The following is a 19,067-nucleotide window of genomic DNA, read 5'->3' on the forward strand; positions in this document are numbered from 1 at the left end:
TAGCATTCTCTATTCTATCTTCTTGTTTTCTTTTTATTTATTATAAAAAATACCTTGTACATGTACTGCATTAGGCTAAACGAGACTTGTCACAGAACTTTTGCTGGTTTTGATTGCTTCTATTGTCCTCATTTGTAAGTGGCATTGGATAAAAGCGTCTGCTAAATGACTAAATGTAAATATAATCAAGCAAAGCCGTTTTGTGCTAATATTTTGTCATTTATTTGTTTGTCAATGGACGAACACCTCCTACTATTAAATCACAATATAGCAGCTTGTTGCATTGGATGGTCAATGGGACAGATCATCTGTTCTGGCTCGTGGAAAGGATGGATCGGTTCACATAGTCTTGTCAGTCAAACCCAGAACATTCAGTCAGAGCCATAAAGCACCAGCTGTCCAACAGACAAACAACGTGCCAAAAAACGATTCCACAGACAAATACTAAATATAACGCAACAAAAACAGAAATAAATACATTCCGAAAACAACATCAGAGAAATGGTTATGGACAAAGGAATTAGCATTACTGACACTGTCGTGAAAATACACTTTCAGAACAAACAGTACAGTTGTTACATTCGAGCAACGAGGTGAGTTCTGTTTCAAGCATATGTGGTACATGAATTCGCAAAGGGTAGTTACAGCACGACTACCCCGAATATGAAGTCCAAAACACTGAAATTCTCTTCGAATGAACATAAATACATTATTACAGTTGACCGCCAGAACACTGTTCGCTCTGAGCTATTAAGGCACTGAGGAGCATTAGATTATCCAAACGATAAACATCTTCTGTAGCTCTCGACGTAAAGAATTAGTTCCAAAAAATAATTATATTCATATTAACCTTCTCTGACAGTACGCGTTTTTTAGCGGATGACTAGAAAAACTTGTCACAAAATTGTCATGTTATTCTGGAAAATAAATAACTTTTAGTTTGCTGGCTCGTTTTTTGTGAATTTTGTTGGTGCAATGCAAGATGTTACTACAGGCCAACAAAAGCCCAATAACACAATTAGAGAGAAGAAAATCACTGACAATGGTTCCTCCTACAGCCATATTGTTCTCAGCCCCATATGTGCTAAGTTTTACATCCAAAAGCAATCCTGTGAGGTCACAGAGGAATGAGATGCTTTGGATGACTGGTTTTGTTAGTTAAAGGGATCAGGCTAGTTCTGGCACTTTGGGCACATGTTTTGGAGACCAACATCCAAATGGAGCATTCGCACGCAAGTCAATCAGAGTCAATCCGTGTGTACTTCACATGACCCCAATGCAGCAATCGCCACGAGAAGGGCTTCTGGTAGCTGCGGGGGACGACGGCGGGAACATTGTTTTCCAGGTACCAGAAAAATCGGTACCACCATACATGGGTAACAAAGTTGGTCTGGGATGTCTCTTTGAGCACCTAGAAAAGATGCAGATGAAGAAGGTTAAAATAAAACAAGTTGACACAGAGCTCTGAATGGAAATTGTGGCATGTGTGCTGTGCCAAAACAAACAGACGTACTTGTTGGTTGGCCATTGTGTGATACCACCAGAAGAGACGTGTGGTGATGAAGTAGGCCACGACGACATCAATGGTGTAGTGGTCATGAGCAAGAAGGATGCAAAACAATCCTATTGCAGACAGAGCCCAACTGCCCCAGTGGTACCACCAGAACCGTCTAGGAGAATCTGTGAGGAGCAAGGAAATCAGGACTCTTATAATGTAGAACATAAGATTATAGACTATTTGCTTCAAGGCTAATGCAAGAAAAAAAACAGCAGTTTGAGTCTACCAAATAGAAAACTAATGAAATAAGGCAAAACTCTACTGACAGCAAGCAAAACTTGCATAAAGTCGACTCAAAATGTATTTTGAGGACCAATACGATTTTTTTGCATTGAGCATTTCAGCACATTTCTGCCCAAACTGTCAATGCTGTTATGTCTTAAAAGAGTGAACAACTATATGTGTAGATACAGAAGAGAAATGGAAGTGATAAAGCATAAAATTATTAGGTTACACATTATTTTAAGGTGTCCTTGTTACAGTGTAATTATACATTTATGAACTGAGTAATATTAATTAACTACATGTAACTTACTATATGGTTAAGGTTTGGCTTAGGGTTACTTGCATGTAATTATGCATAATGAATTGTTATTATAATAGTAAGTACATGTAACATGTGTAACAAGGACACCTTCAAATAAAGTGTTACCAAATATTATTTTTTAGCACAGGAACTAAAATGAGCCTAACTTTCAAAAATAAGATTTTACATTTAAAATAGAGATATACATGAGTTATACATTAAAAAAAAGATACACCATTTGGTTTGGGTCCATTTTGACCCAGGTATCAACTGAGGCTTTCTGCGTCTCAAAAATACCTATTAATATAATACTTAATAAAATATATTTAACCTCTTTTGCATATCTCACATACTTTTAGGACTGAATATTGTTAATAAACATGAACATTAACCCATAGTGATCCACTGACCCCTAGTGAACCATTGATAAAGTGAAACTTCATGCAAGTATAATGAATCTATTTTGTCTGCAAACATTCTAGAGTAATATTTATAGAGTTTTGTTAGAAGGAATATGTAGGTTTCATAAATGTAGACTATTTTGAATTCATATTTTTGACTATCATGATATATACAGTATATAAGTTCAAAGAAATTAAAATCCATCGATTGTAATGGATTCTCAATTTAAATTCTCAAATCATATGTTCTTATAAATTTCACACGATATATTCTAATAAAAATTTCCTGAGTATTAAAATAATATTCTTGCATCAGAGTGTTTCCTGTAGTTCATGTAAAATGTATACATTTCAATTTGTTTGAAATAAAAAGGGTGCAAATGTAGTAATAACATGGTAATAAAACTGTAACAATAATATATTTAGAAAATATTGATCATATAAAATATAGTTTTGGTTGATAAATATTGCATTACTACTTTAAGCTTATGTTCCATCTGATCCAAACAGAGCCAGGAATTGAAAAATCATAATCATCTAAGGCAATACAATTCCTACACTTTTAAACGCATCATAATATCCAAATACTTTTTGGTACAGCTGTATAATCAAAACTTGTGTTTCAACTGTCCACTAGAGGATGGTGTCGTTTCAAATCTCTCCTCACAGCAGAGTTACTCACACTCCTTCATGAAGAGATAAGTGAGGGTGAGCATGACTGTGTGGCCGCTGTACAAGTAGTCTCCACACATGTTATGAGAGCCTGTGATGGTCAGACCTCCTCCTGCGATCATTTTCATCACCCGCCGCATCTGAGATTCCCAGTCACCATACAGCTGCCAGAAACAACAAACAAGCATTAGCATCATGACATTCTCCCATAATTCCTTAAAACCAATTTCCATACACTGCATGTCCTATTTTGTTTCTACAAACTCAGCATGTGTTCATGTCGAGAGCTTAAATGAACAAATAACCCCTTTGAGACTTGACATAAAAGCAAACCTAATGCTCCTAATAAACAAAGTTCTTGGTGTTTTTGTCTGGCTTTCAGCAACTGCATACAACAGGAAAACAGGTTCTAACAAGAGTCAAAGAGTTGCTTGATAATAAGTGTTTCCTGCAGGTCCCGTGGTGTGGATTTCCTGCCTTTAAGACTGTGTGTTCATCAGCCACAACGAGTCACACCAGTGGACTGTCAGCATGGCAACACTAGAGGAGTTACACTCTAAAAAAAAATCCTTTCATTTCACAATAATATTGATCATTTTTCCGGGTACATGCAGACTTAGGATTCATATAGTCTGGAAAGAGGCCCACTGATGGGGAAAATAGGTCCCTATTCATTTCTATGAAGAAAATAGCAAATTTCCATAGATTTCACTATTTGCCATTTTCTGACACTTACTTGCATTGTTTTCTTATTTAACCCTTATTTGACCCTTATATTAACCCTTATATTAATTGCCACACAATTTTGATTTAATTTTGAGTAACTAACACAGGTTAACCTAGGATGTTTTCTTGATATCACATGACTATTTATCATTTAGGGTCGTGAACATGACTGCAAAGTTTCAACAACCTGAGGCGTTGTGGAAAGTGCATACAAAAATTGTTAACTGACATTAATACTTAAAAAAAAAAAAAATTGTAGTCTGATTAGTAAAACTTATTATTTTATTATTTATTACTTAATTATTTAAAACTGCATAAAAACTTTTTTTTTTAACATTTGTTTTCCACAAAAATGTGAATTAATATTTTAAATATTTATTTATTTGTGTGTATGTGTGTGCGCAAAATTCACATGTACAATCTGATAAAAATTTATGCTGTCAACACAGTGTACATTTCATGTAAAAGCATAAATCTAAAACTTAAACCCTAAGAGGGTAGTTTTTTGGGGGGATCTGTCTTAATCCATGAAATCTGCAGATCAAACTGACTCGCTAACATCACAATCATAAAAATTATTTTCGTACGCAACTTTCCAGGCATATTCACTACCCTAAAAATATTATTTCAATAATATTTTATTCATATTAAAGCAAAGAGAACAAAGCATCATTCAAATAATTTCCTCATTTCTTAATGAGAATAACACTGCCTTGCATGACGGTAATGATCATTTAAGTGAAAATAGTGCTTAATTGACATTAAAATATTATTTAAATAACGTTTTATTCATATAAAAGTAATATGAACAAAATACCTTTTAAATATTGCATTACAGTAACATAAATAATATTGTATTTCATTGCGGTAATGATCATTTAAGTGAAAATTCTGCTTAATTGTCATGAAAATATTACTTAAACAATATTTTATTCATAAAATCAGTAAGCATAAGAAAATATCATTTTAATTCTTTGCATTACATGATCATTTTAGTGAAATTGTGCTTAAGTGTCATAAAAATATAGTTTAAAGCTGCAGTCCGTAAATTTTGCCTCTTTGTCGCCATCTCTGTTTGAAAACCTGGAATTGCAGCTGTGTGCGGAATTATCTTCCTTGCGTGGGTTGTGAGTCGGCACGGCTCCAGCGCGGATTAATCTAATGTTCTGAAGAGTATGTGTGGCAGTCAGTCACCGCACCGGTGTGGATATTTACTGTACTTCGCAATCACAGATTCTAGCCTACGTCTTGGAATATGACCCAAATAAGAATTTTCACCGTATATTGCCATCTGAACAAGTAAGTAACAAGTCTGCCACGTTTGTTCAGACCAACTGAGGAAAAAAGCATTACAATAAATCATGTTACCAATGGTGATTATATCTAAAGATCGGTTAGCTCATATCACATCAAACCATTCAAATTATTATTATTGTTATACTTTATTCTCAAATGATTAATGTTAACAACATCAGCATTGGTGACTGAGTAGTGTGTATTAGCGTGCGTGTAGATTTCAATTTCTCAAATCTTTGTAATCCCAGGCTATCTGTAATCAGAAGCACATTTATAACTGGAAAATAATTTAATTTCATTCACATGTGTTTCATAAACACATAATCCTTTATGGATTACAATCCGCCATCAGAATGATACATTTAATCCTGCAGGATCCTCACATGCTATAGCCTAGTAGCTGGGACAACTTCTTTATGTTTACAGTAATGACACAGCAGCATGCTTGAATTTCCCACGAAAACCTACCCATACCACTCAAATTAGAAAACATTATTATAAGCTGACTGTTGTGAATCGGGCTAAAGTAAGGCGATAGTTTTAAACACTGGCTGGTTATGTACTTGCTCAAATATTGATTTCGGATCATTTTTAACCAAAAAAAGTTACGGACTGCAGCGTTAAGTATTAACTTCCTTTACAACTTAACAAATAAATGTTTCTTTATCCTTGACAAACACTGGGCTAAACAGGGATAAACGCAAAACAATACATGAGACTAAAACAGAAAACACGGAATGGCTCGGTAAGGCAGCTAACACTTGGGGAGTGAAAAATGCAGAACAATACTCGGCCGCTAGAGCAGGATCAGGGTAGGTGTTATATAGTGTGTGTAATAGCATTCAGGTGAGCGTGTAATTGGACTGCAGCAAAAAATCACAATCTGCTTACTCCCCACTGGGTGTTAAATTTAGGACTGGACCTCCATGCTTAGGCTTTTTCTAAAAACCTACATTTCTATATGAATCCCATAAAAGTAATGTGAATAAAAATTAAGTACAAAAAAGTCCTGTCAACTTCTTTCCGACACTATCCCGATCCTCAATATAAGTGGTTTGCCAGAGCATATGGATGGGGAAAACAGTTGAAAATAGCACACTTCACATTTTCCATGAACGGCTTCTCGGTGCAACGTGAAATATGTCCCTTTGTGACCTCTGCTCTGAGGACATTTATAGAACAGTCACGAATACTTTACATCAACTGTTCAAAACATAGATGGTCACCTAACCTATCCTGTGAGACAGAATAAACCGGAATAAAGGTTCTGGGATGAAAATTGAATTCATAGAAAATATGCAATACATCATCCATAAAGTCTGTATGATACTTTTTCATTATTTTTAAAGATTTAAAGGGAGTCACTATCCTCCTCCATTCCATTCCATTGTATCTAGAATATTTTCGATGAACTATTCCTTTAACTGGCCAACAAGCCTGCCTGCTTAATGTTATTTGTGCTGATTATAAGGTTTAACAATGTTAAAAAGTAAACAAGTAATATGAGAATGGGAAAGGAGAGTGAGATTATGTTGTATTTACCTTAGGAGAGCATTTGAAGTGCATGCCAGGCACTGGAAGAGTAGTAATGTACATGGTGATGCACCTGTAGAGGTAGAGCGTCCCGACTATGAAGAAGAAGCGTCGGCCAACAATTGATCTGTGGAAGGCAGATGTGGTGGTTTAATATTTTAACCACAGTACTACTGTGGTTAAAAGTACTACTGTGGTAGGGTGCGTCTCACATGTCCAAGCAAGTCACAATTTGTCACAAGATATAAGACTTGGTCTATTCATTAAGGTTTTGAATTGTGAAAGTACGGTCACGACAATCAAGTACATTTTCCTCTTGAATTCTCATTACCATAATGTGACATCCAGACATTTTACATGATGATTCTCAATGATGATTATATAGAGAAATACAGCAAATCTTGTTTTTGTTTTTTTCAATCATTACAGTAAAGAGAATATGTTTTTGCATTATGGTAATGACAATATAAAGGACAATTACGCTCAAGTGTCATTTAAATAATATTTTATTCGTATTACAGCTATGAGAACAAAATATCATTCAAATAATTTTTACTGCATTACAGTAATGAGAATCAGTGTCCCGCATTACGGTAATGATTAAAATTGTGCTTAATTGACAAAAATATTATTTAAATATTTTTTATTAATATAAAATTAATTAAATATAATTTAAAATATATATATATTTTTTGCATTACAGTAACAAAGATCATTTTTATTTAATTGCATTGTAATGATAATTTAAGTGAAATTTGTACTTAATTATGAAAATATTATTTAAACTAGTTCATTCAGAAAACAATAATCAAAATATGTATTTATTTATTTATTTTAATTACAGTAATGACAATAATATTTTCTTGGATTAATAATAATTTTAGTGAAAATTGTGCTTAATTGTCACAAAAATTATATTATTTAAATAATATGTAATTCATAAAACAGTTAGCATATGAAAATATAACTTTTTGCATTACAGTAATGATATTTTTGTGAAAATTGTGCTTAATTGTGACAAAAATATTATTTTAAATCAGAAGAAAATATAATTTACATTTTTTGCATTACTGTAATTGTCTTATTGTCTCATTACTAAAATGCAAAAAAAGAAATTATAGAAATGATATTTTCTTCTGATTACTGTTGAATTTCATGAATAATATATTATTTAAATAAACAATTAAGCACAACTTATTACTGTAATGCAATAAAATATTCTCATTACTTTATTGTTAATTTAAGCTAAAATACTTAATTGTCATGAAAATTATGTCAAAGTATAAAAATTCTCCTCACTAAGCAAAATATCTATTATTTATTTCTTTTGAATTTGGGGTAAAATATGCCTGGGACATTACAGGTTATGTAATGAGAACCACCTGCAAACAGCATTCGTGAATGATTCACATACACAGTGTGTGCTAGTTAGAAAACTCACTTGTGTTTTAAGAGACTCAACTGTATAATCCACAAGACCATCAGAATCATTCCGTTGATCTCGCATATAGTGAAAGCCCACTCCACTCGGTCAAAAAAGTCAAAGAACTTGTCAGGGAGCGGTGGAGATGCCTCCTTAGGAGGCACACGTTCATGGACCACAGAAATAATGACGGTGGTCAAGACGAAGCAGCATAAGGCATAGACAAGAGCCACGGCCGTCTTTCCCCATTCAGGAGGAAACCGCGGAGAAGCTGGCTCTGGTATGAGAATCTGCACCAGTTCCTCGTGGAAGCCATTCACCATGCCATTCCGGTGAGCCTTTCCGGCACTCCCAGCATTCCCGTTATGATTCAACACCATGTGCCCGTCGGCCTGTCCATTCTTGTGGACGTCGATATGATGCTCGATCTTAAGAGTCTCAATCTTTTCCAGGAGCAGATGACCACTGTCTGATGTGACTCTGGAGAGAGGAGACCTCTTAAAGTCATCCGTCGTAAGACTTAACAAAGCCGGTCCGTCGTAGTTTCGTAATGGTTCTGAGAATTCCTGCAGGCCCTGATCGGTCAGCCAGAGTGAGACCTCCTCCTCTGACCACGATGCTGCTTTATTCATATCAGCCCTTGAGCTTGTAGAAACATAACGGAGAATCTGACATAGGCACACACTGCTATGAAACACAAAGTCTTTCTCTGACCATGCTCATGACATGTGACGGCCTCTGGCGAGAAACGCCTCACAATTTCCAGATGTTTAATCCAAATATGACACACATCTACAGCCTCTTCATAGATGTCTGTCCTGTAACAGAAAAGACAAAAGCGCATTTATTTCCAAAGCACTTTACATTTAGCTTGCAGACACACAAAGCATGTTTGCAAATAATAAAATATTTTAGCCTATGTTTTTGCCCCACATTTTTTAATAAGCTTCAACATACATGACATTACATTTTACATTTACATGGCACTTACATACATGTTTTACACCAGTGTCATTTTATGTCATATATTACGTCATTAACTGAATTTTACCATACATTTCTGCCATCAATTTGACAGTCACCACTGACAAGCGAAGCTACTACTAAATATATTGTAGAAACTTAATTTTCTGTAAAGCCGCTTTGCAACGATTTGTATCGTGAAAAGCGCAATACAAATAAACTTGAATTGAATTGTTATTTTAGTATCGTTGAGATACTATTATAGCGATACTATAGATAGCTCTACTATTTTAATATACATTCCGCTTTAATGTTTTGCTTAAATGTAATTTTAAGTTGTTGCAATTTTGTTGTTTCTGTCATTTCTATTAGTTTTTGTTCTTCTTAAATATTTATATCGTTTTTATTAATTACAGTCTTAGTTTTAGCTATGTTAGTACACAAAGTTAAACTAAATGAAAATGAGAAATAATGCCTTGTTAACTGAAATAAAGTTAATAAAATAAAATAACAGTAAAATCATTCAAATTATGAAGTAACACAAATGGAAATTTATATTAGCTTCTCAAGCATTTAAGAATAGGCTAATCCTTTAGACCTTAAATGTCTTTAAGATGAAAAATTCAATCAAATGCGTTTCTTTTTTACATGTACACAGTAGCAAATGCATGAAACAACTCAAGATTCACAGTTAAAGGAGTGCAACAACGTGCAGAAAACTATGAGACAGATAAGAGTTAAAAAGCATGTGTAACCGTACTCACGAGTTTCACTTTCCTCCAGAGTTCAGCATAATTTACATTCACAGTAAAAACTCCTTAAAAAGAAACTTTTACAAACTATACAACATTGGAGCCATACAGTCAACACAGCAAACGTGAACTGCTAGAACCGCCTGCTATATTTAATCTTTGTGTATTTTCAGAAAGAAGCACATTTAGTTCTCCGAACGGCTGCGAGCAGGAGCAGAAACGCACTGATCAGGACCACATGCATCGTATGACTGTAAGAATTCCAGGAGCTCTCGAGTTTTTCCACGGGTGTGGCTGGGCTGTTTACATTACAGCAGTAGGGGGAAGGGAACTATCTATCACAGACAACATCTGGTTTGCATTAGTGAGGATGTCTGCCATGAGCTCATTGGTTACCACTACATGAAGATCGTTTTGAGCCTGTGAAAAACTTTACCAAAAGTCTATCTAGTGCTTGCCCAAGCAAAACTCTAGGGCGTGTTGCTACACGGTTGCCAGGGTGCAGGGGTGCAACTGCACATTTGCTGAGGGGTATGCAAGACCAGTGTTGGCACCCCCCTGAATTCTAGTAGCCTCTAACACTTAACTCACGCAGAAAACTTTCTGCATGTCAATGACCAAAAGCTCATTACTAGCTTGTGCATGGAAGGATACAAACTCATCAGGAGTGAAAAAAGTGACAAAGGTTTGAAACAAGTGAAAAGTAAAAACAAGAAAAAAAAAAGAAAAGAAAAGAAAAAGAAAAGTCTCATAACATCCCCTTTAACTACTGATGGCAGACCCCAGACAGTAGAACACATTTTTTTATTCATTTTTATTTTCAAACACATGTAATATTGCTCACTTTTTAGTTAGGTAATTTGAATATGTATATAGTATTCCAGTGGTGATTAACCCCATTTAAGGGTGTGTTTACACAACACCGTTTTCAACTAAAAACAGAAAACTTTTTATTTCTGGTCATTCATTTACACGACAACAGCGTTTAGGGGCGTGAAAATGCAAACTGTTAAAAACGGGTTTCGAATTGCAAGTATTTGAAAACGATTCCGTTATCATCTCTGTGTAAACTACGAAAACCTGAATTTGTGAAAACGGTGTGTTCAGTCTGTAGGTGTGTGCGCAGGCGCGTAGTGTTTCTTTACAACGTGACATCGCCAACTACTGGCCTGGCATGAATAATGCAGCGTTTTTTGTTGTTTTCTCAGAACCGTGTGAACGGGGTTAGTTTTGACAACGTTGTCAGTACGCTAAACTTTTCAAAAACACAAAGGAAAAACATCTCCATTTTTAGTACATTGTTGTCGTGTAAATGTGCCTTAAGTCTATGGGATTTTTTAGCCCATTTTATGTACTCTTACTATTATTTACTATTATTTATTTTCACAGCACAAGTAGTTTGAGTTACACAAATATGTAACAGTAACAATGTTTAGTATGAGAAATGTTAAGATTGATGCTTGACTTATCTAACACAAAAAAACACAAAGTTGGCATGAAATAAAAAATTAGAAATGTAGAAAATTTTCTAAATGCATGTTATACATCTTATTGTGAACATTTCATCCTTGTATTACACATGAAATATTTTTTTTTTACAAAAAATTTTTTTAATCGTACACTCTAAAAAATGCTGGGTTAAATACAACCCAGTGCTGGGTAAAATAGTGACAAACCCAGCAATTGGGTTGTTTTGACCCAGTGGTTGGGTTACTACCCAGAAGGTAGGTTTAAACATTTAACCCAACCACTGGGTAAAAACAGCCCAATTGCTGGTTTTGTCCCTATTTTACCCAGCACTGGGTTGTATTTAACCCGGTTACTACCCAGAAGGTTGGGTTAAACATTTAACCCAACCACTGGGTCAAAACAGCCCAATTGCTGGGTTTGTCCCCATTTTACCCAGCACTGGGTTGTATTTAACCCAGCATTTTTTAGAGTGTATGTTAAATCAAAATGTCATAACTGGAACCTCTGGTGAAACAACAGACTTCTCTCTGGTGACATATGCAGGATTTCTCCAATCATTTAGTCTGCTAAAACCCCGCACCTTCCTGCAAGCATGTGCTTCCACTTTTGAGTGTCACGCCCACATCTCAACTCCCATTCAACAACAAATGAATAGAATAGAAGTCCCCACCCGACTTTTTTCTTTTTTTGATAATCCACTTGGATGTGCATCAAAATACAGAAGAAAAAATCTGTCACTACTTCCTTTTCATTGTGACTATAAAGAGCGTTCTTGTAAATTGGCATTAAGCCTAGTCCACTCTACAGTTTATTTTGGTTAAGAACAATTTACATAGGCAGACACTGTTCGACAGACATGTAAAGTGACAGTTTATTTTGTGTTTACATGCTGTTTAGGGTTGGTAGATTTGTCTGTAAACACAGTAATAAACAAATGTGGACAAAACGCATTCAAATAGTTCAGTAGTCTCTGCAAATGGTTGTATATTTGTATTCACAGAACTTGTGATCTTGTTTCCAGGAAAATCGTAAATCATAAATTGCAAATGTGCACAAGAAAAAATGGGAGGGGTCCTTATTTCTACAATGACACACACTTGCAAGGGCCTTCCTTCCTGCCACAACTCATTGCTGACTGCAAGCTATATAACACAAAAGTTGCTTTAGCCATGAGAAACCCTTCCCCATTTTGCAGGAAACAGAAGTATATTTTAGAAGATTAGGTGTAAAGAGAAGTGCAAAACTTTCAGTTATCTGAAATGATTATGCAATGCACATTATTTTATGATTATGCAAATAAAAATAAATGAAAATAGCTCACATGCAAACATTTTATCAGAGTGCAACTGTGGTTTCCTGCAACGTTTCTCAACCTCACAAGCAAACGAGTATAAAATCATTACTGATCAACTGAGCAAGATCAATGCATTAAAACAAAACAATGGCACTATTCTACCACAGCTGCTTAGTCGCCACTTTTATTAATCAGCTATTCAGAATATATCATTCTGATTGGTCATAGCATATCGAGCATATTTGTGTTAAACTCTATTGGACTGGAGTAATCTTTTTTTCATATATGTGACCCTGGACCACAAAACCAGTCTTATGTCGCTGGGGTATATTTGTAGCAATAGCCAAAAATACATTGTATGGGTCAAAATTATTGATTTTTTATTTTATGCCAAACATCATTAGGACATTAAGTAAATATAATGTTCCATAAAGATATTTTGTAAATTTCCTACTGTAAATATATAATATGCATTGCTAAGAACTTCATTTGGACAACTTTAAAGGCGTTTTTCTCAATATTTTGATTTTTTTGCACCCTCAGATTCCAGATATTTAAATAGTTGTATCTCGGCCAAATATTGTCCTATCCTAACAAACCATACATCAATGGAAAGCTTATTTATTCAGCTTTGAGATGGTCTATAAATCTCAATTTCAAACATTTTGACCCTTATGACTGGTTTTGTGGTCCAGGGTCACATATTATCTTGTTTTTACTACTACCGAATGTAGTAAAAATGGCCTTGGAGGGTTTCAATATGAATTGATATTTATATTAAAGTATATGGTAAGCATAAAACATTTGATGTATGCTATACTGATAACTTTAAAGCAATAAACATTGCTGGAAAGAACAAGAAAATGTTAAAAGATACCAGGGCTGGGCCGTGAGCGTGCCAACCACACACCGCAGTTGTAGGCTACCATTGGTGGTGGTTAAAAAAAAAATGCTCATGTGAAGGTTGCTCTTTTATGTGGATAGTGGGACATGAATAGAGTACAAAGCTTTGTTTACAAAAGAAATAACAGTTTAACAACTAAATATTGTGAATATAGAAACATTTGGATTTGTGACGAATGAGGGGTATGTCAGCCCATAAAATTGGATTAAGCTGTCGGCTTTGTATTGTGTCTCACGATCTGATCACTGAATTTCTAATGAATGGAAACTCGGACTACACACTGAAGCACTCGTTTCTCCTCCCAAATAAACACTCACATCTCACCCTCATCTTTTTTTCACAGGGGATTTATTAGGGCTGCTAAGGGATTATTTTGATAATCGAATAATCAAATGATTTTTAAAACGATTAATCTACTAATTGTCGGTTATTTAAAACAATTAATGAGTAGACTTATTATTCAACTTTTGCAATTCATTAAAATATTCAGTTATCTATACATATTCATTTACAGTGGGTATAGAAACTAATCACCCCCCACCCCCCTTTAAAATAATCACATTGTGTTGCTTTGCAGCCTGAAATGAAGACAGACACAGTTTTTGATTTATCCAGCTGTATTTACTTCAGTGCAACTTATAACATCCAAATGAAAGATATAAAATTAAAAACAATAAAAAAAACATAAAAGTGTTATATAAATAAACGTGACATGACGTGACTTTACTGGATTGCAGAGCTCATGCAAACATCCACATCGCTATGAACCGATGCTTTCTTAACAGCTGTTTTCCCACATTGTCATTTTTATTGTGTGCTTATTTTTTTTTTTTTTTAAAGCACGCAGTATATATTTACACATTCATCTAAATGCTACTCTCAGTAGTGTCGGGATGTTTGGTAACAGTAAACTGCTGCTTGCTTATATCAAACTTCTTTTTACCTGTAATCGAAGAATGGAAAAGAACTTCGGTGTGAGTATATTGGGGCCTTTACACATGACAGCATTTTTTGTTTGTGGTTTTATAAAACGTTCCTACACTCTACTGGTTTCGTTTGCACTTCTCATAAGCATGTATTCTATTGGATTGCATGTGGGAGGTGCTGAATTACAGTCTTGTGCAACAGCGCCACAAAGTTATGCACAAACTGCGTTATTGCAGGTATACACTTACACTGGGTCATATGAGATCAAACAACTTTATGCGTTTATGTGAATAATCACCAAGCGCTGCATTTTGACACATTTTTGTGCATATTTGACCATTTAGGCACGCACCTTAAGCTAAAAATTTAATTTACATGTCTGTGTAAATTGGTTTTGTTTCGTGTTGGAGCGCATGCACAGAAAGCCTCCCGAGGAACAGCGCAAGTTCTCTTTCACACTTTTAAAAACACAAATAAATCTGATAAACTTTAATAAATCAAGCACATTCCATTTTGCGAAAGTCATGTTACTGATTTGTATGTGAAGTTTGGGCTTTTATGGAGGAGCGAAAGCGCACCACTGGAAAGATTATTTTATTTTCATAATTGTTGGAAGCCGAAATCAAAAATTAAGCGTTAGCGTTAGTTCTGGCAGGTCACGTGAGTCAAGCTTGCATCAGCTGATTCTCAGCTGATCACATCTACCTATAGGAATACGACACCTATCACGGCATTCCTATATAAACTCTGTTCAGTATTATTCAGCAGCTTTTCAGCTTGCTCCGGAGCAAATTACCCTCCTCCATCCCCAGCTCCTCCTTTCGCCACAGTCAGGACTTGGCTTTCTGATATTCCTTGCTAATCAGACTCCTTTATCTTGAATAAAGTGTTACACTTAAATATCATTAAGTACATTAATGATATCTGCCTTGTTCTGTTCTGTTAACCCTAGTGGGGTTATTATTGCTGCTCTCCCTGCTTATTCATGACAGGCTGCATGGATGGGCAGGGAGGTTTTTGCCCAGAACAGAACCATACCGCCAAACCAAACTTTAGGCTAAGTATCTATCATTTTGACGATAGTGGTCCTGACAGAACTGTATTTCGATTAAGTGCACAGCTCTAGTGCAAAGCAGGTATACATTTACTATATATTTGTTGGGGAATGTAATAAAATTTTGCCCAGTTCTGAAAATTTGTGTAATTTAGGATGTCATATTGTTTAAATTTTAATGCACTTTGCACAAATAATAGCTACTGTATGTAAGAAAAAAATCCACGGGTGTGTTAGAAATGTTGCATAGTTAGCCAACAAATTAAATTGATTGCAAATTAATAATAATATAGATTATAAATTAATACTGTATTATAATAGTTGCAAAGCATAACTTTTTTATAAACCTTTTTTCTAGATTTTATTAGTTAGATTTATTGTTATTTTAATTATTACATTTTAGATTTTTTTATTATTTGGCAATTATTAGTCATGCAATAAACATGGGGAAAAAATTTTATTGTCAAAAAATTATATAATTAATAAATGTACTAGACTGCAAAACAATACATTTACTAGCAGATTAATGACATAAAAAGGCAAGTATTTAAGGTGTTTTTCTAATTTAATGCATATTAAGTTTTGAATGACACACGTACAGAAGCCTTTCCTCCACACACAGAGGGGTAAAAAAAAGTGACATTTAACGTCAAACAGCAGTTGTAACAATTGACTAATGGCTTAATAAAGTGCACAAGACTGATTTAGTCTGTCTTTCTATAGTCATGTCATATAACGTATCTGCAGATGCCATGCATGTTACATTAAGTGCTATGCAACCTCTGAGAAACAAGGACAAACTAAAGTCTAGGACTGTGGGAGGAGTTTTTAGGGCTTTCAGATATTATTTCTAAAACTTTAAATGAGTAATCCATTTAAACAAGCAAACAATCTATTGCAACACTGTCGTCAAAACCCAAGAATGATAATCAACAAAAAGAACAAACCATATCACAGAAGTTTCAGTTGCCACTGCAAACGATAACATCAAATAAAAATTTTTAGGTTTGAATTTATAGTTTTACTAGACAGAATTGCATAGTAGTTCTGACAGCACAAACTTCAGCAACTGCCAATTACATAAACGGGTAACTAGAGAGGTAAACTCTTCCACAGCTAAATAAAGATGTGGAACACTACTGACTACGTTTACATGGACATCAGTAATCTATTTATTTACCTTATTCTAAATACGCCAATATTATGATTATGGTGCTTACATGAGTTGCTTTTAGAATATTCCTTTCATGTTCCCGTTTTACATGTTATAGTTAGGGATGTAACGATTCACTCAACTCACGATTCGATTCGCGTTTTCAACAGGCTCGCGGTTAATCATTGCATCCCTAGTTATAGTACATAGATTCGATTAATGGCACGCGTCATTACGTCGCCACGTAACGCCATCCGACATCCCCTCCGGAATTTCACGTATAAATATATAGTTCGTCTTCGTGATGATGCCATATACAGTTTTGGGTGTTTCATTTTTAATTTTAGTGTTAGAGTATAGAAAATTTGTTCACATATGAACTCCATAACAACCATCATCATTAGAGCCAGTCACCTGCTCAAAGTCATGTAATCTCATGTGCTTCTTTGGAACATCAACTGTCATGAGTAAAGCTATACAATAACTCGATGCATTCGTTTTTCCAGAACAGAACTGCTCAACTGTTTAGTGACTATAACAACTGTAAAACAATAATCTGGGTAATCATACACAGTGTTCAAACAACAAAACAAGAGGTTCATGTATTATGAACTTAGAATTTTAGTTAATGGCCTTCAGTTAGAGCTATGGATCGATGACATGACACTCATTTTTTATTTTGTCTTTTTTCTTTTATTTTTAATCTATAATTTGTTTTGAAAAATCATAAAAAATACATAAAATGACTTGAAAACACAGCTTCTATGATGAGCATGTTTAAACATATGATAGTATTCATTTTCATATTTTTTCTGATGCAAGTGTCCTTATTCGCAAGAGTTTCTACCTTGAAATATTGTATACACTTGTTGTTAAAATGCAAAAATAATTTTGTTTCCAGGATTGATGGCATACATATCTGATATCAATTTTGTAACCATATTAATATTAATGTTCTTGTTTTACCGTAAAAATAAAATTTGAACATTGTATGCATTTTCCACATGGCATTTAAATAAAAACGTCATTCATTTTAAACCTTTCTTAAAAAAATGCTAGAACCTTTTTCAATTGATAAATACACAGCTGTTAACATTATATGTTCAACATAGAAAGTGATTGTATCTAATCACAGGACTAGGATTAAACTGCTCGATTCATATGGATTCATTGTTCAATGCCTTTATGAACTTTTAAGTTTTGGTTACTTCTCAGGTTTCATTAAATACATCAATTTGGGTTTTGAAATTAACTTATGGGTCTTCAGTCTTATGGGCTTGGAACAACATGAGGGTAAATGACTAATTGTTCATTTCTGCATTAACTATATGCATTAACTATAACAAATGGAAAAAGTCGGCCAGCTATTTATCATCGTCAATTTTTGCTTCTTTAGCCTTAACAACCCCAAATACCGTACTTTACATATCCTTCAGTTATAAAAAAAAAAAGTTGACTTAATTACTTTGAATGAAACCGAAAATCATTAACAAGACCTTTGCCTCAAAATATATTCTTTAATTTTAACGATTATCACTTGACTTTAGATTATCACCTGACTTTAGGTTGCTGCCCACAATTGTGTCAAATTTCAGACAAACTTCCAGGTTTATAGTGAACTGCTGATGTTTACAAAAGTGCTGCAGTGAGTTTCTGTGCCTTTTAGTGGTTTTAGAAAAAACAATAAAATCAGATGCAACTTTAGCCTCATTGTACCCAATACAACACAGCAAACCGTGTGAAATATTGAATCCCACAATACAATGACTCCAAATTGAACCCTCCATTTCCAATGTGACAGATAAACCGGCAGTCATAAATGATTTTTTGACATCCCTTTCTTGACTCATTTTGTGACCAGGCTACCAAATATTACACATTCAAAAGATCTCCTGTTATACTTACTATTAAAAAACAGAATAACTAATGTCACAAAAAACTATGATGTAAAATATATCAACATATAAGAATCATGTATTGGCAAATGTTTAACCAGACATCGCCACACTGTTCACTCAACCAACTTCACAAGGTGCATCCTGGGATGCTTTTTAAACAGTATTGAAGGAGTTCACACACTTCTTGACTGCTTTTCCTAAGTTACCCCACCAATTAATTCACTTAATGATGATAATTAAAGGGGTCATATGATGCGATTTCAAGTTTTCCTTTCTCTTTGGAGTGTTACAAGCTGATTGTGCATAGATAAAGTACCACATGTAAGTTTAGGAAGTTGCTTCACTACGTAATCCAGTTACTTGGTTACTCATTACAACAATACACTCATCAGCAGCAATGAATAAGTGAAGTTTCATCGGAACTTACTCATACCATGTGTTTGCAAAGCAGTTGCTATAACTACTGCTGACTTTATTTTAGAAACAGTGCTAGGTACTTATTTGAGCATGGCACACA

General features: G+C 34.6%; 1 protein-coding gene across 3 annotated transcripts in view; it reads right to left on the reverse strand.

Annotated features, from left to right (window-relative positions):
- Positions 1–206: 206 nt before the first annotated feature.
- The window catches only part of LOC107708931 (phosphatidylcholine:ceramide cholinephosphotransferase 1-like), a 30,484-nt gene continuing 11,623 nt past the window's right edge, over positions 207–19,067 (reverse strand). For 2 of the 3 annotated variants that reach the window (XM_016513297.1, XM_016513298.1), the window contains exons 2-6: positions 8,154–8,953; positions 6,722–6,839; positions 3,168–3,321; positions 1,514–1,680; positions 207–1,411 (exon numbers count right to left, since the gene is read on the reverse strand). In XM_016513297.1, coding sequence (XP_016368783.1) covers positions 1,238–1,411; positions 1,514–1,680; positions 3,168–3,321; positions 6,722–6,839; positions 8,154–8,767 — 1,227 coding nt within the window. In that variant the 5' untranslated portion in view covers positions 8,768–8,953 and the 3' untranslated portion in view covers positions 207–1,237. Of the gene's footprint in view, positions 1,412–1,513; positions 1,681–3,167; positions 3,322–6,721; positions 6,840–8,153; positions 8,954–9,862; positions 9,981–19,067 lie in introns of those variants that run through there. The other variant, XM_016513299.1, reaches the window with a different exon arrangement.

The sequence above is a fragment of the Sinocyclocheilus rhinocerous genome, unplaced genomic scaffold (assembly GCF_001515625.1).
Source record: "Sinocyclocheilus rhinocerous isolate Xijiao unplaced genomic scaffold, SAMN03320098_v1.1 scaffold24, whole genome shotgun sequence".
NCBI classification, from domain to species: Eukaryota; Metazoa; Chordata; class Actinopteri; order Cypriniformes; family Cyprinidae; genus Sinocyclocheilus; species Sinocyclocheilus rhinocerous.